We start from the raw sequence: 26,922 nt of genomic DNA on the forward strand, positions 1-26,922 counted from the left end.
ATTTACACTTCATTACAATTTTTTGGATCATAGATTGAACAAATATCTTAAGAAGTTCAGCACAAGGAATATAGTTTTATAACCTTATCCCTTTCCTCATTGTGGTGTTAAGTGGTCTTCAGATTAATACCACAAGGTGCTAAGTCCATTTTATATAGAAAGTAATTAATCCTTATATAAAGCATGGTAATAATCAAACTGAAAATATTGTAGAACAAACTATATTGATGTTTATTCAGGAGAATGTACACATTATTCACACTGATTCAACACAGATGTGAGATTGTCATTTATGAACTACAGATACAAATTTATCCTATGCAAGCAAAGTCTGAAGTTACAAAATAATATGGCAAAAACAAAACAGTCTAGTAACAAGAGGTAACATGACATCAGATTGGCACAAATATATATAAACCATTTACACATCTGAGTTTGTGATGTTGGTGAATTTTACAGTCATCACAAATTTACAATGAATATTACTTTAATAGATTTTAAATAACCACATATTGAGCCCTAAAAAAATCCTGCAATGCTTAGTCTTTCTTTAACCAGCTGATTTATAGGAAGATTTTAAACATATCCTGCATTGCAAGGACAGGTCAATATATTTTCCTGGACAGAAAATCTCATGTAGAAAACCAAGTGAGAACCAAACACACACGCAACATAAGCACTAGTTGTAAAATTTATTTTGTATTGTGATAAGCAGCCATAAATTATGTTATAGTTAATCATTACAGCCCTGTGCTGAACACAGATTGTGCTTGTTGGTGCGATAAAAGAAAACATGTCTGAAAAAATGGCAAAACTGTGAAAAAGTGTAAATAAACGAGTACTCTGACAACAATCACACATGAACAGCAGGCAAAAGCTCTCACTAAGACATCAGGTTACTCCACAGGGTTTTGTAAAAAGCAGACTGTAATGATATTTAAGCAGCAGCATCTGTAATTAATTTGTAAAATATCTCCACTCAAAAATAGCCCAGTTACATAAAAAGTAAGGGTTATGGTTTTGTGGATTTGACTGAACAGCTCCATAAATTGCAGACTGTTTTAGAAGGATGGTAGTGAAAATGTTCTCAATTCATAGAGGTTTATTTATGTAGCCTTGCAAGTGATAAATAGTCTGCATGTGCACAAAATGACATGTCCACAGCATGATGCTGCCAACATCATGGTCACTCGTAGGCATGAAGTGTTGAGTTAGTTTATCTCCACGCAGCCGTTTCATGAACTACAACTATTTTGTGTCATCTACATGACTTATAGTTATATTCACATATAATTGTAAACAAGACATGATTTCTTCCTGCGTTAGTACTATAAAACGAACAGATTTGTGGAGAGGATGACTAAAAACTGTCTTGTTGACAGATTCTCCCACCTGTGCTGTTGACCTTTGCAGTTCCTCCAGAGTTACTGTGGGAGTTATAACTGTTTATCTGATAAATATTGTCTTTTGCCAGTCTGTTAGTTTAGGTAGAGAGGGCCACTTTCACACTCAATCTGGCCAAACCAAAAAATAACTTGAAAGTGGTATAAAAGTATATTTTAACTGTTTAACCATTCATATTAAATCTGTTCTCTAAAGCTTGTCTAAGCAGAAAGTTGAAAGTATTTTCAAAATCAAACCCAGGGATGAATTAAACTTGATGTCATTCTGGAGGCAAAGTTGGTAGGAGTTTAGTGGAAATATCATTAGAGCTGTTGTTCCCTGATATCATGGAAAAACACTTGATAGCTCTAGATAACCTTACAAAAGGTGCAAAATGCAAACAAAGTGATCTCATGTGATTAATATGCTGAGAGCCTTGAAGGTTCAGGTTACAAGTAGTGCAAATGCAAATTACAAGAGGTTATTTCAGACATCTGTACATAAGCAGTCTCTTAGGTGCAGTGCAGGCACAGGGTACAGTATGGAAGCTGCTTCTTGGGTGGAGGCATGCACAGTGCATTTCTGCAGGACTGGAGGGGCGATCCAGGCTGATTAGCCTCAAGCAAATCCTCAGTCTATTTTTCCCATTTTGGCAATCAGCTCATCACAGATCTTTGTGAGCTCCTCGATTTCTTGATTCTGCAGGAACGCCATAAAGGAAGGTAATTAAACACTATCCAGTAATCACAGACAGGAAATGGTGCTGAATGATGTGTTTCCTGGTACACAGCCTGGAGATGATGAGTGTTGTACCTTCTGCAGCAGGGCTTGTTCCAGAGACTCGTTCCTCATCTGCTCCTTCCTCAAGCTCGCGGTCAGCGCTATCGTTTCTGAGCTCGCCTTGGTGCGCACCTGAGCAATCTCCTCATTGGCCCTACAAGAATGAAGAAAAATAATATATATTTTTATCCAATAAAGTTTTTCTCCCAAACTCTTCTGTTGCTCAGACTCTTCATACTTGTCTAGTTTCTCCTCTGCATGCAGCTTCAGTGTCTGGTATCTCTGCTCCTCCTGCTTGACTCTGGCCAGGTAGTCCTGAGCACACTTCTTCAGCACTTCTTCATTCTGCATGAAGAGATAAAACCTAATGCCATTTACCAATTCATGTGCACACACAGAAGGCAGATGGAAAACAGAGCATCTACACAGCTTTTTCTAATGTTCATTTTAACTTTTGTGTTTTGTCTGTGTTTTGAATTGCAACATATTTCCTTCCAATGTTTCAACAGCAGCAGTAAAAGCTAAAGCTAGACTACTTTGTTTCATTAAAACCCTGCATATTTAGGATTTTGAGCACATATAAAAGCCTATTTTTCTGGGGGGTGGGGGGGTTTAACAATTACATTTTATGACCCTGGGTTGCTCTCAACTTGCTCTAAACTTGACAACTTTGGCCCTCGTGGCAAAAGGTTTGGACATCACAGCCTATTCTTAAAATTACTTTCACTGAGAGTTTTGCTGTGGTTTCATAATGACTGCAGCTATTTGAGTTAGATTTTTCACCTTATGCCTGGTGCTGGTTGTACAAACACCGCTGTTAACCACAAGATACACTTCCAACTTTATACATACATTAATCATCAAGTGCTAGAAACGTAAACTATTTTCAGGGTACTTAGGAAACAAGACGTTTCAACAAGATGTCCTCAAATTTCCCACCTTTTTAAAGCCATCCAGGGTGCTTTTCATGTTTTCATAGCGGCGAAAGATGTCCGACAGCGAACGCTCCACGGAGTTCAGGTCTGCCAGGGCAGCATCCTTCTCCACTGTCACCGCATGCAAAGCCTTCTGGAAGTTCACACTGTTGCGTTGCTCGTCCTCTAAAGAAACACATAAATGGGTTATTTTTTATCTCACAATATCAATATGCAACATAAAACACTTTTCACATTTCAATTCGGACTTTTCTTTTTGCAACAGAGCACTCACAGGATGAGTTTACACAGATTAGAATAAATTCAGTGTTTGAATGTTTTCCTGCAGTGAATTTAACTCACCAATCATCTGAGCTATTGTCTTCTCATATTCTGCAACAATCTTTCTGAAATGAGACACACCAACATACAACTCTAAAGTTTGTCTAAAAGTTTACATAAGATCGTTATGCAATAAAAATTACTAATTTCATTTTTGCGGTACACAGGACCACCCTCATCTGGAACGTTTGATCCCCATGACAACAGCAGGATGTTTTCTAACCTCATCTCATCCACTTCTTGTTTGCACTGCTCATACTTTTTCTTCCAGTCATTAGTTTCAGCCTCCTTAGTGATGATCTGAAAGGAGACCGTTTGTGAGTAAAAACCTCCACCAGCAATCTCTGAGTAACCCAGTGAAGCCAAGTCCAACAAGAGAGCCTACCTCCTCTCTGATGAGGGTGAGAACCGCTTGTTTCTCGGCCTCACTGATGCAGATGGAATCCAGGACCTGACTTCCCGTTTTCTGCATCTCACTTCCTTCTGATGTCTTCAGCTCACATGTGTCTTCATACTGGCAAGAAGGAAATCAGTCATCACCATCTTTTTTTTCTTTTTTTTTTTTTGCTCAACCAAGTTGTCAAAAGTTTCAGTTGCTAATTTTGGAGATGAAGCAAAAAATGATCTAATGACAAAGTTTGCTAAATTCCTGCTTTCATCTATGAGCTAGTTGAAACCTCAAAATCTAATCTTGTTTATGATCAGTGAATACCCAACTCAAACCTAATCACTACCAGGTGCCACTAACAAAAACCCTTCACTATTGTCACTATTACTGCAGGAAGAAGACTTGGTTAGCTACTTCCAGAGTCAGTAAGAAATGGAAAAATTAGGCTGGAGGAAGCATGAAAGCAATAAGAAGCTTCTAGAAGGGAAACCATTTCCTACATAGTCATGCTAACGGTTCATTTAGGTGCTTCAACAGATACAGGAAGCTGAATGTTTTACTGCAAATTTGCTTCATTTTCTTCCAGCAGTCAAATTGCGTCTTTAATGCAGCATGTTCTATTAGCAAATGTTAGCAGGTGAGGATCTGTAAACAGAGATTACCTGTTTAGACTGATGTTTAACTAATTGCTGACAGTAAAGAAAGTTCAAAGCACTAATCATTCAGTCCCATAATGTGGGGGATTTTGCTGCATTTGTAGGAGACATAGGTGTGCAACTTTAGTCTAATTTTGATAAATCAATGTTTTACAACATTAAATATTTGTGTAAGAATATGAAATTTTACATTTATTCAGAACAGAAAAATGTATTTCTTAAGACATCACAAATATTGGTGAGATTAGAGACAAACTTTTGATTCATACTTTTCTACACTAAACCTGTCAAGATTTGGAAAAATTTCCTCAAACCAACTAAATTATACTTGTTGTTTGGCATCATATTGTAATATTTGAATAATCTGATCTTCTCCTGCAGCTTAACATTCAGCATATATCACTCATCTTTGGGTCAATGTTCTCACTCCCTCCTCTTCTCCATCCATGTCTCTCCTTCTGTCCTTTGCTGGATTATGACAGTCATAGGCTAATCTTGAGGGTGATAATCTTAATCCATGAGTCACCTGAGAAGACTAACTAACACAGTGGCAGGCACTAAGTACCTTGTGCTGTCCTACACCTCAATACTGACATATCACATATTACAATGCAACGTCCTTGGCTGTAACCTAATCAATTGTTTCTTTAATTCAAAATAAAATGATCAATTTTGCTATATTTTATTTTAAATTACTACATTAATGTCTCATATTTCAGCTGCATGTGAAGAATCAGATGCAGATGAAAGCGACACCTGGCTGTAACTTGTCATTCCTTTCATTTGAACAGATAAAATGCCCCACCTAGTGGCAGAATTGCAGTTTGAAATTTATGTATAAACATTCATCCAATTTTCAGTGACAGATTGACACTCCATTGATGAGCAAACCAAAAGCTGACACCAAGTTTTAGAAAGAAGAAAATATATCAGGTTAGAAGAGACGGAGTCTCACCACAGAGCAGCAGCCCGACTCATCTGGTTTGGATGTCAAATTGCATTCCTGGTCTGTGAAAGAGAGAAGAAAGCCTTTTGGGTCATACAGGTAGGTCCTATAAATATGCTACAGCACTGTTTAGCAACATGACCAGCAGGTGGCAGCAAATTAAATCCTTAGGCCAAAAAAATGTCATAGTGATATTTAATCTGAAAGAATCCATGAATTATATTTCAATGATTTGAATGTTTTCCTGCTATATACCCTTAATGACCCCTCAAACTTCATTTTAATAAATAACTAATCCATTCAGTCCTTGTGCTTAAATTACTACATCAATTCAGCATGGCAACAAGATAATCAGCTTGTGTATCTGCTGAGGTGATGAGGAATCCCAAGTTGGTTTAATTAGCAGTCTTCAGGTCGTATCTGTATAGTTGTTTCTTTGTCTCAACAATGAGTTTACATCAGGCTAATTTGATGGCAGACTGCAGAGATAAATGATTAATGATGATGATTAAAGCATGTATTGGTACTTTTGGCACTGTATGTTGTAGCCAGGTCCCACTAGAATATAATATCACCATTTCTCTAAAGCTTCTTTGCAAAAGAAAGACATGAAGTGTTAAATTCCTTGAAGTTGATAAAACATACTACACAACAAATCTTCACACTGTTCCTGAAGAACATTAGATTTTGTTCCTCTCACCTCTTCAGTGATGACTTAAAAGGAAAACAACCTTTGTACAACATTTTTCCTTTCACTTAACTTTCCAATAATATACTTGGATAAACACCCAGCTTTTTAAGCATAATTTTTTGACTTCCAAGAGTGAACAACTGTCAGGTTTCCTTTCTTCTCCAGTCATGTGTACAGGCCACAACACAGATTTCTATTGTGGGGGGAAAAATCCATTTCATTTATCTTTAGTAATATTCTAATTTTGTAAAATACTAAATTTGGGTGTTAGCTTTAAGACACTATGGCCAAAATTAACAGAAACAATTACTTGGAATATATCTCTATGTAATAAACTCATAAAATAGGAGTTGTAAATTTTTTTACTGAAATAAATAAACTTCCAGAAGACTCTCTGATGTACATGTAAATGATTCATTTTCCTGAACATCAGTTTCAGGAAAAATTGTCCTTGAATGATAATTTTTCCTGAGAATGAACTATGTAAGTGACTGAACCAATGTCACATAAAACTCGTAACATCCAGTAGAAATTGAACTGCATGTCAGAAAATATCCGTCATGTTCTGAACATAAGTTACAAACAGCTCTGTACATAAGGACAGCTCTGTCCCAATTACTCACCACATTGTAATTCTGAACATTTCCCATGTACAATTAATAATTAAACAGGCCTGTGTTTGCAACAGAAGAGGAAAGGACATTTAATGTGACTGCCTGACCATGACTGTTGTTTACCCACGGGTCAGGTAGTGCATACTGATCTAAAATAATGAATATCTAATCTTTGGTGTCCTTCATTTGAGTTAATATTGCTCTAACATATATGCCATCATTTTACTCACAGTTTTGCTCCTTTTCTGATTTGGTCCCAGCCAGTTTCTCCTCATCTGTAGCATGGCCCTCATGATGGTCATCCTTAAACAACATTAAACTTTATTACCATGCTGGCTTTCTCTGTATAAACCTGTTTTTTCACTCATTGTGTAGTAGGCATATTACCACTATTATCAGAGCTTACCTGTCCATTTAAATCCTTCTGCATCTGCTGGTTTTGCTTTAGTTTGCAGGAGTTCCTGAGGACACATGACAAAAAGCAACATCAGCTTCAGCATGGCACATTTCAGCCTTGAGTGGATTTAAATGAGGACAGATGGAAAAATAGGAAGAGACAGGAAAAAAAAGCAGAAAGCTTTACTACTAGACCACATAGCTTTTCTTTGTGTGTGCTGAGCTGGCATGCTCTTCCAAAAAGTGCTGATTTATGCAGTAGAAAGAGCAGAATAATGAAATGTTGGTGGATTAGAGGGTTTTCCTCTAACTCATGATATTTTTCCACTTTGCAAAAGTACTCATGTCTTTTTCTCTGAGATTCTGAGTTAATGTCAGCTGCAGAGCCAGAGTCACACAACACAGTTATGCAGTACTTACAACAAAACACAGAGGAAATGGACTTGCTCAGCAGTCCTGATGCCACACAAAGAGAAAGGGAAACAGAATGACATGTTGAGCAAAGAAAAGGAAGGAAAAGACACAAGATGAGCCAGGGGTTAGGACAAAGACAAGGTGAGGGCAGAGGTCCTAATGGTTAGGAAAACAAAACTGGAATAAGAATCAGAGTGTTACTGGGAGACGTCAGACATAATGTATTGAAAAAAATATTAATGTTGCAAATATAATACATATAAATATAATTTACAAGAACATTTCCAGACTAATAAAAGTTTATTGCAAATTCCTTCCAATGTTTGTCAATGCCTCACTAGGTTTTAACACTAGATATCCAAAAGTTTGAGACGATAAAAATTAAAGATGCGCCAAGAAATCAGCTGAAGAGTCCAGCAAAATTTTAACTGGATTGGACCTAATTATTGACCAGCCACTGCTAAACTAAATACATAATATTTTTCAAGCAGTAAATGCATCATATAAATGTCCCAGCAGGTGGCATACCTGCTGTTCGTTCAGGATGTCACAACAGGGAGATGGAGCTCAGCACATTACAAAAATAAAAATGTATTACAGCTTAAAACAATGATCATTTTATTCTGTTGTAAATCATGACAGAAAAGGAAGCAATGTAAATGTTTTGGAAATCTGACATAATAACCATGAAGCATCCATTGAGATTTAATGTTCAATGATTTTGTGAAACAAAATATTTTATGATAGTGTCATGATGTAAGCAAAGAGTTATAATATGCTCATTAAAGTAGAGGATGAGATGTTTGATTTTATTTATAGATATCTCCATTTCATAACCTGGAGAGTTTTATTGTATTTTGTAGCAGAGATACTTTTATATTATATACCTTCATATTTATACACTTCATTATATTTATATTTTTATAACTCTAACACTTTTAGCTTTTGACTTTTGGATACACCATTGTTTTATTAGACTGGTTCACATCAAGTAGAAATTGCATGTCTCTATATTGCAATGTTTAATTAGATGCACGACATAGTTAATTACAAATACTTGTGTAAGATCTTCCACAAGAGGGCAGAGTTTGACTTCTTAATAGTTGAGCAAAAATGAAGTAAAAGTAGAAGCAAAACATACAGGTATGTATAAAATGGAATGTGTAAACAGAGTTTCACAGGTGTGTGCGAATGATATAAAATAAACTTCCTGGACATAAAGTGGCCCATTTTAGTGCAGTGAGTCAGGCTGTATGCAGGGGAGAAACAGCTGACATGCCTTAAACCTGCATTAGACACGTAACACGCCAACACAGTTCGTACAGACAAAGACACTTTGATCATTTCAGGGTAGATGTGAACAACCGCTTGCAATCACTGCAGCTCTTTACAGCCATTTATAGAAACTAGCTGCATATCTCACTTAAACTCTGGGTTGTATGTGTGTAGCTGTAACCACTAGGGGCCACAGGCCTTTATTTGGGTTTACTTACTTAATAATTGAGTTGCTGGTCTCACAGGCCAGTTTAGTGTTTGAGCTCACAGGGTCTGATCTCACGTTGCCATTCAGCAAATCGGGGTCCAGGCACTCATCACGACTGATTGTGTCTGGACTAGAGTCTGAAGTCGCCGGAGCCTCGTCGTCCACCTCTGAAGGATCCGGTTTGTTAAGTGGTGAGAGAACAGGAAGGGATGGCGGTCGGAGAGCTGCAGTCTGGGGAAGGTGGCCGGATGGAGATAGATCTTCTCCAGAGCCATCTTTGGAGCCCAGGGTCAAATTGAGGTTTTGATTCAAACCAAAGCTGCCTCTGTTAGGTGTGGAGCAGGTCAAGTTGTTGAGGGAGTCAACCTGCTGGGATGGAGCTGAGCGGACATCATGGCATCTGTCCTGAATGTGGTTTGAACCATCAGTAGGAGCTACGGGGAAAAAAAGGGAACAAACTAGTTGGGAAAGAAAAGACTTATGCAAAAACGAATCTGGGTGCATCTGTCATAAACCGTATTTATTAGTTATACTTAGCTGTGAAAGAGTGAGCTTGGGGCATACTCAGTATTAATAAACTATATGTATTTCTATCTTAACTTTTATTAAGTAAATAAGACATTTGAGGTTAGATTTCTAAATAATTTTAGACCCTGGTTGAGATTTTGAGAGATGTTTTTCTCTCTTGTTGCCATTAGTAAGTGAAAACAGGAAACTTCTATTAAGAATTTAAGAAAGAAATTATCTAGCCAATCTCTTGGTTGCAAAATTTCAGGCAACTTTAAAGGAATCCTAAAATGTTCACACAAAACCTTTATTTATAACATTTATTAGTGTCATTAAAGTTTAGACTAAAAAGACATAAGAAGCAGCATGATTACTAAAACATGCATAAATCAATATGAACACAGCAAAAATGAAATGACTACAACAAAAACTTACCACATTTCAATGACTCCTTTCTAGCACTTCATCTGACAAAATACTGTTTATCTCTGCAAAACTGTTGCACATCTTCCAAGTGCTTAAATGGTGTATAAATATTTGCTGGAAATTTACAAACTAAATATTTTCCAGCATCAATGATCTACACCGCTGACGCAGTTCACCAGGCTGCCATTCATTTTTGGATGTGTCAAAAACATTCTGTTGCATAAATACTGCAACTTAGACATTCCATTTACACTGAAATTTACACAAAATGTATAATAGCTTAGTGACGTTGATGGTTTCAATTGAGGTTTTTTGCAGTCTGATGCCACTGCTTTGATTTTTAAAAATATTTTCATTACTAGACTTTATTTGTCAAAAGAGATAAGAAAAATTAGGTGTTTATGTTAAGCATTGTTCTAAGTAAAATGGGTTGAAAAATATATATAAAATCATATCAGTTATTATGGTGGCAACATTCACTGGGATTTAGATAGTCCATATAATCTCAAAACAAATTCCAAACAACATTTGATATATCCTTTTGTTTACATCGTTACCACTTTAACCCCACCTACACACACTTTTGTTCCTTTTCTAGTTCCCACCAAATCCTAATTGAAATATCTCACTGTGGCAGCTAAATGATTTACAACCAACCAGTTAGGCGTGTAACCAATTGGCACCATTCAACCCAATTACAATAATATTAAATCCTTATATTGTTAGAATGCATCTCTTTCATGTAATGTTTCCATTTAGGTTTTAAGCCAGGGGTGTCAAACTCCAGTCCTCGAGGGCCGCTGTCCTGCAACTTTTAGATGTGCCTCTGCTGCACCACAGCTGAACAGAATAATTAGGTCATTAGCAAGGCTCTGGAGAACTGATCTACACAAGGAGGAGGTAATTAAGCCATTTCATTCCAGTGTTTTGTACTTGTGGCACATCTAAAAACTGCAGGACAGCGGCCCTTGAGGACTGGAGTCTGACACCTGTGTTTTAAGCCTTCAAAGGGTTTACTTAAAATCTACTGACTTCCTCCCAGAACAATCCACTTCCTGTCTCGTCACACATCCCGTTAAGCGTCCCGGCGGACTGGGCTGTGTTGTTGAAACACAGGAACCCCTGTGGCTGAAAATAATCATCTCCACACAATGTAAACGTCAAACAATTATAAACCAACAACACCACCCTATTCCTTCTCTACACCACATGTGGACATGTTTTCTTAAGCTACGCCATAAACTTTATTACTTTTTTTTTGGTATTTCATGTGATAGACTAAATTATGCATGACTCTGAAGAAGAAGAAAAACAATTCAGTATTACTTTTCTTTTTTCAGTGTAACTCTAGCTTTTTGTGAAGGTCTTAGTGGTTTAAGATCAATGAAGTTAAGATCAAGAAACACAATAGACAGGCCAGAGAGTTTATAAAATAATTATTAGCTTTGAACATCTCAGAGAAAATTTCAACCAATCATCTGAAAGTGGAAAGACTATAGGGCACACGTTGGAACAAGTATTTTGTTGGGCAAAAAGAGCATAGTTTAGCAAAGGATTCAAGAGGTCCATGGTAACTCTGGAGGAGCTGCAGTGCTTCATAGCTGAGATGGAAAAATCAATAGGACTGTTAGTGGTCTTGCACTGCATAAAAAAGACAGGTTCATTCCAACTTGTTTTTTTTTTTTTTAAAGAGACTCAACATCAATCTTGAGATTAATGACTGTAGCATTGTGACTCCGATCACATGAAATGAGTGAGCACTTGAAGCACAGCTGGGGCAATCTACTGGAAACTTGCTGCTTGTGAGCAGCAACTTTTATTGTATATATACTGTATATATATATATATATATATATATATATATATATATATATATATATAACTTTGCTTAATGAAGAGGAAAAAGGGGCAAGAAAAAGTCCACCGAAGAAATAAATAAAAAAATCCAGCTCAAAGTTTGCTACAAACCAAGTAGAGAAGACAACAGTCAGATGGGAGAAGGTGGTTTAAAAACCTTAAACCAAAACGCTTTACATGCAACTGCAGTTACCAATGAATCATGGTGGTGGCAGCGTCATGCTGTGGAGAAGCTGAACTCAACACCACTTTAAAATCATAACCATTAAAGGGGAGCTCAGTTATTATGCCTCCCACATTTATTAGAAGTTTTTTCTTTCATCTTTTCTTTCCACTCCAAAATTATTCACTACTTTAAACTGATCCATGACATACATACCCAGAAAAACACCTGAAAGTACAACAGGTGTAAAAAGTAGATTATGTCAATGTTCTTTTTAAATCAAAGAGTTGAAGTCAGCTTATACAAACTTCAGCTCTAAATGTCCGTAGTTCCTCACACTGAATACACCCTTTATAGACGAGGAACAGATGTAGAAAAACCACACCCAGAGTTCAACCCATCACGTGTCCCAGCAACACAAACAACATCAGGCTTTATTACCGTTTCACAACTCTGTGAAAAAGAGGAAAAGACAGCAGAGGGGGAAGTAAGAGTGTCAGAGAAACAAGTAGATACAAAGCGAGCTCAGGTTTCTGCTCTGCCACTGTTCAGAGAGACGTATCGTCATGTTCAAGTGGTTGTTCCCATAAACAGTGAACTGTTTATGGTTCACTGAAATCTAGAGCCCATTTCTCCAGAGTCAATCTTTTATGTATGAAAGGAGCTCAGCATGCGAGTTGTGTAGCGTGAAATGATACATTTACTGTCTCAGATTGGCATAATTTTACCATGAGCAGCAATTCAAACGTCGGAAACTGATCTAACCCGGATAGAAGAGCCTGATGTCAAACCCCGTTGCTCCCAGTGTCTGCTGATATCCCTGCACAATATTATATTCATATCTGTGGTTGAACTGAAGTCTGGATTATCTGTTACCACAGCAACGGGTGCTACTTGTGCCTGTGTGGGTGAAAGCTCGGCAGTAAAAGCAGAAGAGGAGGAGAGGGGAGTGGAAACTAGGGAGCCTGTTTGGAAAAGCAGGACTCAGCTGCAAGCTATTTTTTTTTAATAAAGGCTTAACCAACAGAGAGCTCATTTCCAACTTTTAACAGCGTTCATAAACACTACTCTGGACCTGTAAAACTTTGCTTAATGAAGTATGTAGCGCATTGCTTCTAAAATGGTAGTAAATAGCGCCAAGTTTCAAGTGAAATTATTGCTGATGCACAAGTAAATTCACACGAAAGACGACAAAGGAAGAAACGTTCTTTAAAAGGTTAAAAAAAATTAGTGGACTGTCACAAATACTGTATGATCTTTATTTAAGATCACACTCCATATCAGCCTTTCTGGATATAAAATAGAGATGCACAATTAAAGAAATTATAGGATAAGAAGCTTTTTTTTAATATTGCAATGACAATGTCACTTGATCTAAATTTAAACTTTCCTGTCACTTTAAGTATGTTGTGTTCAATCACTTTTGTTGGGTCTGACTATCTTCTGCAGGGAGACTCAATCCAGCAATCTGAATCTAATGATAGTATCTGAAACATTTATAGCACTTCAGTCTTTGGTAACATTCTTCTCAATGTTACCAAATGCGTATTTTGCCAACCTCGGGTCACAACTTTTTAATATTTCGCGGTAATGAATGTGATAGATCAACAGAAATCAGTGTGTACCTAAATTTAAAGAAAAAAAATTACATATTTATTTGCAAATAAAAATATCAAGCATATGGTATGCAATTGTATTCATCCATAAATGAATACTAGGTTTTCATTCTGATAAAATGAAGTGGAATGAATTTTAGTTGAAATCTCTTCTCTAAACAAACCCTGAAAAGTATGATGGAATAAACTTTTTACTAAAAACACAAAAGGTGAAAACTGTGATATTAATTTATCTCAACTTCCATCTGACCAACCAGCACAAACATCAAAGGTTTTGATGATCCTGTTTCTGAGCCTTAATGGCATCAAAAATGTTTTGATAGGAGCCAGCAGCGATGTATTAAGTGTGTACTCCAGGAAAACATTACTGCAATAATAAATCCCTCTTCCAAGCATTCAAGCATGCTCCTCAGTGATACTTCTGCAGTAATAAATCTGCACAGATTAACCCAAATCAGGGTTTTCAGCAAAGCATAAACAAAAAGGCTGCAGACTGAAGCTGAAAGTAGGTTGACAGCTGGCTCACATACAGAAATATGTAGGTCTGTGATACCATGTTATCTGCTGTGCTAAAGTCTTATTACTGTTGTAAACAGTGGGCACTATACCGATACTTTGCCCACTATAAATGAAATGCACAAGTATAATAAGACAATACCCAAATATGTTATGAAAAACCTTTTCTTTTGCTGTTCCTTCTGTGAAGCCTGACTCCATGTCAGATTTTGTTCATGACAGATATGGTAAGCAAGTATTGCATTTAAACATACAGTCAAAGAAGACATATAAGATAAAACCGTCAGGATTTCAAGATCACTAGTTAATCATTACCAATATCTGATAATATTTAAGTCAAGTGACCTACATCGGAGCACTAACTTGCCATCTGTTCTGAAGTCTCACCTGTATTATTTGAGTTGTCCAGTTGGCTCAGTAGATTCACAACTGGAGACTCAGCTTCTGGAGTCTCGAAGGCGCCTTCAGAGTCCGAACTGCAGGTGAAAATAAAAAAACTGTTTTGTTTTTTTTTATTTTGATGAAACATTACATGAAATAACAGAGAAGAATAAACAGAAGTTAGAAAAGAAAACTATAAACTGAAATTTGACCAAACCAACAAAAGATTTGTTATGCACTTTTTGTTTTTTGCTTAATTACACACATTGTTAACTACCTTGCAAATGTATTCACATCATAATTTAAGAAATAAAAGTCTTTATGTGGAATAAATTTGTATTCAGTCAGTTATTGTACAACAATAATTGGCATCGAAAGACTTACAGCTGAAAGTCTTTTGGTGTACAACCTTAAAAACTTTGGACATCTAGAGTTAGAGGTTTTTGCAGCTGAAACTAAACTGGGTTGAGAGCCTCTTTGAACATTCATTTTCAAGTCTTGTCTCAAATTTTTTATTGAATTGAAGCCGCCGGTGTGCTTTGATTGAAACCATTTTATTGCTGTCCTGGCTCCATGTTTAAGTTTGTGGTCCTGCTGGAAGAAAAACCTCAGCTTTGATTTTTTTTTTTTTTGGTGAAGAAATGCTTTCCCATAGCACAACATTACACCATCTCCATTGTTCATTTTGAAGATGGTGTGTTCAGATGTGGAGTGTTCGATTGTTTGCCACACACAGCACTTAGGATGTAGGTCAAAAAGTTCAGTTTTAGTCACATTTAAAGAGAACACCTTCATGTTTCCTGTTTGCTCTTCATGACTTATGGGAAACCTACTAGACTTTTTCTATTGCTTTTTCAGCCACTTTTCTGTAAAGAGAAGATTGGTAGAATCAGCAATCAAGTTATCCTATCAACAGATTCTTTCACCTGAGCTGTCAATCTCTGCAGCTCCTCCAAAGCTACCACAGGTCCCTGGGTTGCTTCTCTAATTTCATGTCTGCCATTTTAGTTGGGTAGCCATATTTTGGTAGGTTTGCAGTTGTGCTATTCTTTATCTTTTCACAAGATAAATTGACCAGTGCTCCATGAGGATATTGTTTAATAAATTAACCCTGCTTTAAAATTTCTCAACAGCCCTGATCTACCTGCTGTGTTCCTTGGTCTTCATGATGCTGCCTTGTTCTCTAATTGCTTGTTGCGGATAAATTAAATATAAGTGGACCCTGTTTAGCGATTAGTAAATATAATAACATTTGAAAACCCATGTCATTTTCCTTCCAGTTCACAGTTATGCATGATGACTATCTGTTAGTCCACTGCCTGAAATACCAGTAAAACACATTGAAGTTTTTGATTACAATTCTATACATATATAGAAGTTCATGGGATATGAATACCTTTGAAGGGCACTATATATGTTTCCAGATAATCATAACAGAGTCATCAGCTTTCCAGGATCTATTTTCTTGAAGAGACTTGAACACAGTGGCTTTCACAAGTCAAAACAAACAAGCTCCTTTTATTTTAAAGGAAGTCAGAGGAAGGAGAGAAGAGGAAGCAGGGCCAAACTGGGCCACCTGCATCCTTTGCTCCTCAGTAACTGTGTCCCACAAACACTCACAGTTTTTGGCCTCCAGTCTGGGCTGCCTGGACACCCAGCTCTGATTTATTCCCAAACAACAGAGACACGAAGAGAACGGGGAGAGGCATCAACACAGGGTGCATGTGTAGGGATGTGTGTGCTTGTGTGTATTCCTAGCCACTTGAAAGCACATCAAAACGTCCGCACTCTAATGAAAAACAGCACAGAGAAGAGTTCACAGTGCCAGCACCCAGGAGCACACCATCTCTGGAAACCAGTTCCCACAGACACACACTTAACACCAATTTAATACAAATATAAACCCTCCACTCCCACACACACAGCCTGAGATTCCTGTCCCGCTGACAGCCTTAGTGGTTCAAGATCTGAATGGTTACTAAGAAACTAGAAAAGGAGGGGAATCAAAAAGTATCTAAAGCTTTGAAAAGTGTTGCTTTTTAATCCCCTACTTTTTAGCAACCATTGCCAAACGGCCACACACAAAACAGGCTTAATTACATCCTCTGTGTTTGAAAGAACAGGGTGGTGCATAAAAATCATCTCCTCCTAATACAACAAAGCTATTTTAACTTAATATGTGCTTTGAGATGATAACAGACAGAGAATCTAAGAATAAACGACAGGATGGGACCGTTGGTCTGATGATCTACAACCTGTCTGTATGACTCAGGAGAATCTGCTGCCATCACAGCATCCACAGTCACAATCCACATCCATCTGTTCACCCACACACAAACACACACACACACAAAATCTCTTACTTGTCTTCTTTGTCATCCCTTCCTGTATGTTGTCCATTGTCTCCTGCACCTCCAGTCACTGCCGACCATGTCCACTTGGCCCACTGGACCGGAGACAACCAGGACATCTGTGCAGCACTTCCAACCCCACGTCTGAGATAAGAATTGTAAACTTGTCTTTTCTCTGGATGAGTCAACTCTGTGATTTTCTAAAGTTTAAATCACACTTTTACTATTGACTACAAGAAGCTCTTGATCTACCAACGTATTTTCTGTGTCGACCTCACTTCCTCTTTTTACTCAGTTTCTCTGTCTACCCATCCTGCTCTTCTGTCCTGTTGACGCTCGTGCGAGAGAAACGTGTCTGTCTGTGCTGCAGCTGCTTCTGTTTGCGGCTCTGCTCTCTGCACAGCACTGACTCACGTTCTGCAAATTGCAGCCGGAGCATCAGCAGTCACTCCCCCCGCCCTTTCTGCTCCCCTCCTTCTTCCTCCCAGCAGCCTCTTCGTCTGGGTGAGCGACCAGCTGATTAATACGCATCGGCTCGCTCTGCTGCTCCTACAGGTCTGCTGACTGGCTCTCTCCCTCTGTGATGCTATCTGGGATTTTTGAAAGTTGGAGACAGGAAGGGAGGAAAAGGAGAAGTACATTTCTGTTTTACAAAATAGGATTAGTCAGTTTTGTCCTGGTTAGAGAGAATATCAAATATGTTTGAGCTTTGGGGATCAGGTGGGGAAAAAAATCATGGTGGTAAGGAAATGCCACATTTATATATCCACCTTGTTTAGGTTATATAAATCAGGATGTTTTTTTCTTTTTTTCAAACAACCAGATAAACAAGCGTTGTCAAAAGCTGGGTCACTGGTTCAACTCAAGGTTTTCAACTATTCAATAATAAGCTGTAAATCTAAGTTTAGTCATCCTTTGGCTACATCAGCTATTTAAACTGAACAATAAAATGTTAATCCCTTGAACTAAACTAAAAATCTGCTGTGAATGTGAGATTTTCTCACATGGTCAATATGATTGATGGTTTTTTTTTTGGTTTTTTTTGGAAGGTGAGCAAACATTACCAAGTCAAGGTGAGGGATGATGCTGACAGCATTATACTAAATGAGACAGTATAATGCTTTAATCAAAAGGTGCTTTAAGTTCAAGGGTGTTCCTACTAGCGCTACAAGGTTATTGCACCTTTTTTATTTTTAATTGAAAACAGGTTTATTAGTTAGTCAGTCCAGCTGTATGGGATCTGTATCACATTATAGGTAGAAAAAATGTTTGAAACGATTCATAAAAAAACCTGGCATCTTAACAGGAGTGTGTAGATTTTTACAAGTTGCTGCATGTAAAGCCGTTTCTGTCAACTGCTGCTGTCTGCTCCTGTGCAGAGGTATTAGTTTTATTATCCTCCATTTCCTTTCCATTCATAAAATGTTTCCTACAGCAGTGATCTCTCTACCTGAAGACTTAACCTTTTGTTGTTTTTCTAAAGAGAAAGACAGTTTTAGTTTGAAAACAATGTTTAAGCCTGAGGTGTCCTTGACACTAGCTGGCAATATTTCCAAATGTGAAATAAGCTGTGCAATGGTTGTTTTTTTTAAATAAGATTTTATTATTAACATCATTTTATAGTTAAAAAAAAGCATGATATTTTTACTATATTGACCACCCTACGTTCATGCATGTTTCAACAGGTTCCAAACCTCTCACCCGTATTTTTATTTCCTTGTGCCTTTCATATCTTCACCCTTTTGTTGCTAAAGTTTCTTCCACACTTTGTGTCAACCCTGAATGCTTCTCACACACTGTTCTTTCTGAGATCCGATAGGGTAATCAAGATGCAATCCGAGACGTTAATAGCTTGTTTACCCAGCAACAGATACGGCTGACAGCTCAGCTAAATGCAGGCAATTAAACCGCCTGCCTCTTTTCTCAGGATGAACATGAAAAAGTGAAAACAAATATTGCCGAGACAGAAACTGTTCCCACTGAACTCACATGAGCTGGCAAAGCCCCGAGGTGCAATTAAAGTAACTGAGGCTCTATTGTTCACTGAAACTATCCAGGCCAGACAACAGATGGATCAATAAAATAAACCCAGATACAGATTCAACGATGCAGCAGCAAATCCCCTTGGAAGAATAGGATTTTAATTAAATGCTCTCATCACTGAACACACACATACACACACACACGTCTTTCTCTGTGTTTATTCATCAGAAGCTTATGTAACTCTACACAACTCTTCCCTCAGACTCACACAGAGGATCTAGGCTAGATGAGATGCATTTTCTGAAAGAGAAAACATGGACCGTGACTAATCCAAAAAGCAGGCAGAGGATTTAGCCACTGTGAAAAGATGGAAAGATCAGGAGAAGGAGGCACTTTCCTTTTTATTTTATGTTTTCTGTTGCATAATTCCCACACATGAAGACATGTTACCACACTCTGCTCCACACAAACAAGAGCAGAGAGAGGAAAGAGGATGATCTAAGAAACCCGCACATAATGTTTCACACTGGTGAGCGCAGAGAAAGAGGCTCTGTTCAGTCTCTTACAGAATGAAAAAAAAAACTGTACAGAAAATAATCACGGCACAGAAACAATGGAGGCATTTTTATGAAAAATAAAATAACGAAAAGAAAAAGAAGTGTCTAGAGGTTCATTAAGATTAGAATCTCAAACGTTTGTTTTGCATTCCTTGCATTGTCTTCTTTTTCCCTTTAGTTTCCTTCTGACAGTCAAAACACATAAGAAGATAAACCGGTGACAGCCTGGAGGCACACAGACATCCATTTAACCTGTTACACAATAAGGCACTGGCTTCTGGCCAGGTACATCAACAACATGTGATTTCTTAACATTTAAAAATGAAATAAAAATACTCATTACTCCTATTGAGACAGAGTTAAAATACAGAGAAACAGAGCAGAGAAATAACTGTGGAAATGAGTCTGCTCTTATGTAATCGCTTGCAACCACAGATACAGCGTCAGTAGTGCAACCCACACATGCCTTCAGACAGACGGACATAGATAAACTACAGCTGCTACTTTGGTCCACATACAGGTTAAAATACAGCAGATAAACAAAATGTGTTTCTTAAATAGACTTCGCCCCATGAAACTGATGTGTTTGTGATCTGTTAATCCAGTAGGAATGTAGATGTCTATTCCTCAATTAGATTCTGACTGATGGCAGCATGTGTTGTTCATGAGCCAAGAGTAAAACCAGACATGGCAAACATGTCTGCAGTCCACAACAGAGGAAATTAGATACCTGATGTAATAATTACTAAACTCTGCATACTGAAAGAGGATTAACAGAGGTATGTCAGTAAGTGTCTGGTGTAGCTAAAGGTAACTTTAAAAGATATAGACTTTATTTAATGAAAGACTACATGGACGTTTTTTAAAAAAAAATCACCTTTATACAATAATGCCAGTCCCTCTGTTGGACAAAATCTCAGCATACAGGTAAGAAACCTATCAATTACTAAATCAGGTATTTAAAGTCGTTAATCTTTACCTCTGGATTGGTATGAAAATGTCTGCGTCATGTATTCGTGTAGAGATAATATATGCACACAGAACACCTCCACCCATGGAAAGCCTCCAGTTGGACTATTTCATATCCAGAGATGCACAGCAATAACTAAAACATCAGCATCATGTCTTTAAACATCTGTTACTGTCAACTGATCTGTGTCTGCCATGCTGCCCCAGATATTTGGACATGCCAAACCTAGAGACGCTACACACATACCACATGTATGTGCAAGTGCTATAAAATGTCTATGTAAATGCAACTCTAATGTTGCTGTAATGTGCCAATAGTGCCACTCAATCTCATGATATGCTGTGCAGATGTTCTGTACGCACTTCTACAGATTCACTCACATCAGCATGTTAAATGCTTGAAGTGGCATTAATTGAATAATTCAACTAATATCTATTTAACTACATTGGGGCCCCGTACCCTCTTTCACAAAACACTACCGTCATAGACCTGATGTCTCCTCGGAAGTGTCTAAGGCCATTCATTAATCTCAAATTTCGATGGGGACCGTTATCAGCTCTTAGCATGATGCCGGCAGTACATGACGATAAGATGCATAGATCAGACATATACATATAAAATCTGTTACAGAGGTCTCCCCATACTAAGCTTTTCAAAATAATAATGGCAAATAAATTCAATGTCACAGTCTTGTCGGCTAAGCAAATACTTAAACTTATCTCTCACTGCTTCTCCACATGCAAGATAATAAACAGGACAACTTCACTTTAAATCCAAATTGAAACCATAATCTGTATCTCTGAAACCTATCTTCAGTTGTATAGTCCTTCCTTTAATATAATTTCTGTCATTTATTATATGCACTATACACTTTACTTTTCAGCAACTTTTTACCAATATTGTGAGCTTTTTATGGAGCTTGCATATTTTTATTGTGTTAAAATTATGCTTGAACAGGAAATGTAGAGTTGCATTGAACTAAATTTAAAATACAGCTGTGAAAAAAATAGGACACCCTACAACTGTCTTTTTTTGGGACATGTGGAAATTTAATAATAATATCAAGTAATATAAAGAAAATAGTTTTAAGATTTTTATACAAACTGTGATAAAATATAACCTTTTTGTTGAAGAAATATCTTCATACTAATTCCCACTTAATATCTCACAAAGGTGTATTACGACAGGTGCACATAACAGCATTATTTAGCATTTTAAAGGAAATTGATCTGTTTAAACTTCAGACTTATGTGCTCTTGACTGTTGATATGAGAGGAAACACCATGATAACATTAACAGAGCTGTCTGAGGCCTTCACAAACAATATTGTGGTGATTCTGGTACAGATCCTGGTAAAAAGTCTAAAAGGGTCTAAAAAAATTTTAGTTACAGATAATAATCTTCAAGGAGAGGACACTCAAACAACTCCCAATATGCCCAGATGTGGCTGTCACTGAGAGCAGACCACAATGTGCTAAAAGAAATCTCCAAAAAGAACAAAATCTTCTCCTGTGAGCTGTGGCAGCATCTTGCTACTGCTGATATGAAAGTACATGAAAACACAAAGTCTGGACTGAAGTTTACCACAGAGAGCGCAGACCAAGACCAGGATTTCTGAAAAAAGGTTTTTTTGGACAGATGAGTCTAAAGTTAAAAAATAGAAAAACAGAGATGGAAGTGTCACTGACTCATTAAGAGGTTGATAATGAACCTATGTTCATACCACCATTATACATAAAATGTTTCTTTAAATATCTTTTTGTTTTCATGTTAGGTATTATTTATGAAATAATGTTGCTATGCAAGTAAACCTGCTAAGCCAAGACTAGCGTCAGATTGATGACAATTTGGCGCCACCTGCTGGGAAATACTGGATGTGCATTTTGCATACAAGCAACTACAGAAACAGCAGTGGCCTTTACACCCAGCCACCTATTTAGTAATACAGAGCGATGAGAGGAGAGGAAATGGACAAGCTGCATGTGTGAAAAACATGAGCTTAAATATAAATGACAAACCTTATCATTTATGATAAGGTTTGTTATTTATGACTCATGACTCACTCCAATGAGGAGTGAGTCATGAGTGTGCTGATCTATGAAAACACCCATAAAGGGACTCCAGGGAGAAACTGGAGCAGCTGATGTTCCTCTGTCTAAATTCAGAATGGTGATATCCAGAGTAAAGCAGAAATAAAATAAGCAGAGAGGCTGGCATTCCCTGATCTCATCTTCTGTGGAGGACGCTCAACTTATCTGCAATTAGTGTAGAAAGCCAGCGTGGAAACTAAGTGGAGTCATGGTGCTCACAATGCTATAGCAGCTGAATCACTCAACTGACTGTGGCACACACACAAAAAAAAAACAAAGAAAGAATGAGACAAGAGGAGGGCTTAACCCCAGAGAGGCATGGACAGACACCAGCCGAGCTATTGTTCTTAGTTATGAATGGAGCTGAAGATCACACAGTTCCCACACAACAGAATATGTAGGTTACACACCGTTTGGGTGAGTTTACAGGACCGACATGTGTATCAATGTAAAGAAGCAAAATATACTCTAAAGAGACATTTGTTTCAAATTCCACAGTTTCCTAGATTAAGATTGCTGTATTTTCTTAAGCTGTTTGACCTGTTTTAAATTAAAGTTCCTATAATTGGGCTAAAATGTTATTCTATAATCAGTATATAATTAGTACAGATGGAAAACTTTCCCAAAACTTAAAAATCTATCTAGTAAAACTGACAAAACATACTGTAAAAAACACTGAATGAGCATTTTTTTAAAGATGTTCCATTAAATAGAGAGACGGTCAAATTTTTATTCATCCACTCAAGACTAATGAGAACCCCTACTGGTATTCTTTTATGAATTTCACTATCATGAATGAAAGCTTTTCAGAGGCAATATGTCTTGAATCATGATTCTTCAAAAAATTAAATGTTTTCTCTCATCTTTGCCCTGATATATTTTTATATACACAGGATATATATGCATTAAACCCATCAATGTTTTTCTCCAAATATATTTCTGATGTGACTACTAGCATAAAATTCCCACTGGAAGTCATAAACAACTCAAATAATCTACAGATTAAAAAAAATAAAAACAAATTATTAAATAAATTGTGTTCTGTGTAAAGAAGTGAAATGGCACAGGAAATATGAATATACATGGTCACCAAAAATGTATTGTATTACTTAAAGCTTTTTTTGTAATGACATCTCCTATATGCACAGTTTGTAAACTGTCTTCACAAAATGTCTTTCTGAAAACAGTTGTGGATTTTTCCCTGGATCAATTTTGGACATAAAATTCTAATAATTCTTCATTAATTCTCAGATTGTTCATCAAGAATGTCTCTCAGTAAAAATTATTTCATTTGTCATTGCCTGATCTACATGAAATCTGCCAAATGGTAGGAAAATCTCACACCTTGATGGTACCATCTACAAATGTCTCGGTGTTTGGGCTGATGTACAGTGATGAAAGTTATCCTCCATCTTCATAATTTCAATATTATTTGAACAGATATTCTCAATCTATTCCTCTGCAGCAAATCTTAATCAAGGCTCAACGTTCAACCCCCATTTTGTAGATCATTTCCTTCTTCTAGATATACCAATTCACTAAGTCAGTCAGCTTTTTACATAATTAAGTTTTTGCATCATCAACTTTTACAAATATAGCTACATAGAAAAACATTGACATAACCAAACCTTGTTTTCACTGCTGTATTTATTACCACTAAGAATAGCTTCAAATGCAGGTCAGACTGCTTCCAGCTGGGTGATTGTGCCAATGCTCTGGGCTTCTAAAGAGCAGAACAACCACGACTGCTCCAGTTAAGATGTAAAAAACAGAAGGGGGATGATGAAGCTGACTAAAATTAGTGCAAAAGATGAGAGCTGCAGACCTTTTGCGCTGGTCGTGGAGTTTTCCCCGTAGGGAAGACGCCAGCTCCCTTGTGACCTAACACCAACACAGATGGATGCAGAAGATATTTATTTTAAAAGGTGTGCTTCAGTGTTGCTTTATCTGGTTCTCTTTCTGTTCTCTTTCTAAAGTGGTCATCTGTCTTCTCTTTCTTTGTCCTCACTGTAGCTTTAAAAGCCACCTCAAAAACATCCTAGCAAGGCTTTTCACATCTTATCCCAACTCCTGTCCTTCACGACTGGAACTATTGAGAAATTAAAGGAACAAGTGTCTAAATATAGAACAGCTCAGACTTTCATGTGCGCCGAGAGAAAGAAATCCACTTCAAGAGGCTCCTGGGAGCAGTAATGAAAAACATCACTGAGAGGATAAAGTAGAAGCACTGAGAAGATTAACGGGGTGAAGAAAGAGGAAGAATGGTTTGTGTTTGTGCTCTGTCAGATGCCTCAGGATGGAAACATCCTTTATTCACTTTTCTGGTCTGTCACAAAGACTTACACATGAATTAAACAAGACTCAGTAGACGTATAAACTCCATGGATGAATTCATGAACACAATCCTGTTAAATTTGGGTCGTGGATGCATAATTAACAGCAGAGCAGCACAATATCAGAAACATACGCAACTACAAAATTGTAACTCAACAGTACAATGACGATTTCAATTTGCAAAACCTTGTCTTACCCTTTGTTCCCTTTATAAAATGTTTTCACCACTCTGATTGAGCTTTAGCATCTCGGCAATTAAAACCACATATCATCAGGGCTGTTAAGAGTCCATCTCATAATATCAACATGTAAGAATTTGAGATAGTATATCATATTAAACATTGCATTCAAACAAGTGTGATAACATACTGACAGCACGATGACAACTGGGGTTAAATATATTGTGCAGCTATTAATCATTCCTTTCAATAAGAAAGATTACAGCAACAAAACCTTCCTTCCACTCCCCAGTCTTGCCCTCTGACTTCCCTCAGATTTGAATAGCTAAACAGTATTAAAATCAGCCAATCAGCTGACATTGTAAACAGAAAGGCATGATGGGCTAATTTGCCTTCAGTGAATGAATCCAGACCCTTCCCTTCTGGCTCTTTTGCTTTCTGTCACCTTTGCCTCCAACACAAAGCTTGCACACAGTCTTACAAACAAACATTTAAAAAAAATAATAAATCTGTTCTTACAAGCTGTCCTTCTTCCTAAGAGAGCTGAGCGATGCTCTCCTGTGCTGGCTGAGGGAGCCCCCCATGGCAACAGCAGGACGTGCGTTTGTTTCAGGTTTATCCCAGATGCTCCAAAAACGCTCTTCTGACAGGGTTCACTGCTGCATCAGCTCCTGAATGCCTCCAGCAGCATCACAATACATCTGACCCAGCAGCCTGTCCTCTCCTCATCTCTCTACATGCTCTACAAAATCAGGAGGAGTATTACACGTGAACAGCTCTGGTGACAGTCCCGCCTCCTTGCTCCACTACACATCTTCCTCTCTTTCACACACATTAACCAGATTACAGTCCCTCATCAGGCAGAACGATGTCCTCAGATTGAGAACAAAATAGAGGTTCTGTGAGTTATAAGTAGGACAAACTGCAACAAATGTCTACCCCCACTTAAATGCCTTCATTTAGAGACAAACTGTGTGCTTCATGGGAGGGTTTCATGTTTTGAAGTGAAAGAGTCTCGTCTATTGTTAAATCCAGGGGAATGGAGGAGGGTAAACACAGCTCCACTTGTTGAAATGCTCCCACTACCTGCTGGGTCCCAAACACACCAACATTATTTTTTTTGGCTTTTTTTCTGACCGTTTGTTTTTCTATATTTAGGTAAAAAATGTTTTTTAAGAAAAAGTTTCCCTGTACAGACAGAAGAAAATCATCACGGCAACATAACAGCTCATAGCTTACATTATGATCTTTGACATTTTGTTTAGCAAGGCCTTTCTTTCATCTGATACTTTAATTAATTGGACATGTATGCTTTTGTTTTGACTTTATTTTGCTAAATCAGTTATAGATAATCAGCTACAAATAATCACAGTTGTTTGTGACTGTGGCGACAGACTGGGCTTTCCATGGAGTGCTTCTAAATCTCTCTGTAGGTTGCCGGTTTGCTAAGTCTCAAAGCTGCTGCATTTAGATAACATTTCGCATGACTTTCTCATATTCAGTAGAATGATCACCAGGTAAATAATCCTAACTTGAGCTGCGACTTTGCTCTGCTTTTGTCTTGGGTATACAATGTATTAAGTATTGCTGTGTTTTCAGTTTGTTCATATTACAATTTCATTTCTCTTCAGCAACTTTATGTGACTTTCAAGGCTCGTCTCTTTATTTATCTTTTCATAATTTGGGTTATACAAATAAACTATTGTGAACCATAAGCCTGAACGCAGTTGAAACAGCTAGAAAATAATGCATTTCCTTTAAATGTATTAAAATTCTGAATAGGAACCATCTGATTAATGTATTGATTAAAACAAATATTTCTATTAAATGAATGCATTACGGTACCCTTTAGGTTTGATTCTCAGGCTCTGCTATCCACCTAACCTTTATATTAAATGTGGAATAGTTGAAAACTGAGTCAGTGGGGTCCAGTACAAACCAGCCTTTGACAACTACAGAGGAGCTTTTGAGCGCGTTTCCTCCCA

At 37.4% G+C, this 26,922-nt stretch overlaps 1 protein-coding gene across 3 annotated transcripts; it reads right to left on the minus strand.

Moving 5' to 3' along the window:
- Window positions 1-205: 205 nt before the first annotated feature.
- Window positions 206-25,668, minus strand: LOC116729432 (transforming acidic coiled-coil-containing protein 1-like). 3 transcript variants are annotated; one of them, XM_032577955.1, is made up of 14 exons: window positions 16,837-16,950; window positions 16,094-16,262; window positions 14,480-14,568; window positions 9,018-9,441; window positions 7,121-7,175; window positions 6,945-7,017; window positions 5,419-5,471; window positions 3,805-3,933; window positions 3,643-3,719; window positions 3,441-3,484; window positions 3,103-3,263; window positions 2,402-2,508; window positions 2,197-2,317; window positions 206-2,082 (listed from the first exon to the last, which is right to left on the minus strand). In XM_032577955.1, exons 2-14 carry the CDS (start codon window positions 16,195-16,197, stop codon window positions 2,014-2,016), a joined length of 1,506 nt encoding a protein of 501 aa, XP_032433846.1. In that variant the 5' UTR covers window positions 16,198-16,262; window positions 16,837-16,950; the 3' UTR covers window positions 206-2,013. The 3 variants fall into 3 exon arrangements, with proteins under 3 accessions (XP_032433846.1, XP_032433847.1, XP_032433845.1); XM_032577956.1 differs by lacking the exons at window positions 16,094-16,262; window positions 16,837-16,950 and adding an exon at window positions 25,457-25,668; XM_032577954.1 differs by lacking the exon at window positions 16,094-16,262 and having other exon boundaries at window positions 16,837-17,288.
- Window positions 25,669-26,922: the final 1,254 nt, after the last annotated feature.

This window comes from Xiphophorus hellerii, chromosome 12, assembly GCF_003331165.1.
Source record: "Xiphophorus hellerii strain 12219 chromosome 12, Xiphophorus_hellerii-4.1, whole genome shotgun sequence".
Lineage (NCBI taxonomy): Eukaryota > Metazoa > Chordata > Actinopteri > Cyprinodontiformes > Poeciliidae > Xiphophorus > Xiphophorus hellerii.

What these genes read in the sequence shown, in the direction of transcription:
- LOC116729432 (XM_032577954.1), bottom strand. Translation starts at nt 16,943, where the DNA reads ATGTCCTGGTTGTCTCCGGTCCAGTGGGCCAAGTGGACATGGTCGGCA. An exon ending in AGGGATGACAAAGAAGACAA is followed by an intron (nt 14,569 to 16,836) that starts GTAAGAGATTTT and finishes TTTCACCTGCAG; the next exon opens with TTCGGACTCTGAAGGCGCCT. An exon ending in AGTCGGGCTGCTGCTCTGTG is followed by an intron (nt 3,934 to 5,418) that starts GTGAGACTCCGT and finishes CCTTCTTGCCAG; the next exon opens with TATGAAGACACATGTGAGCT.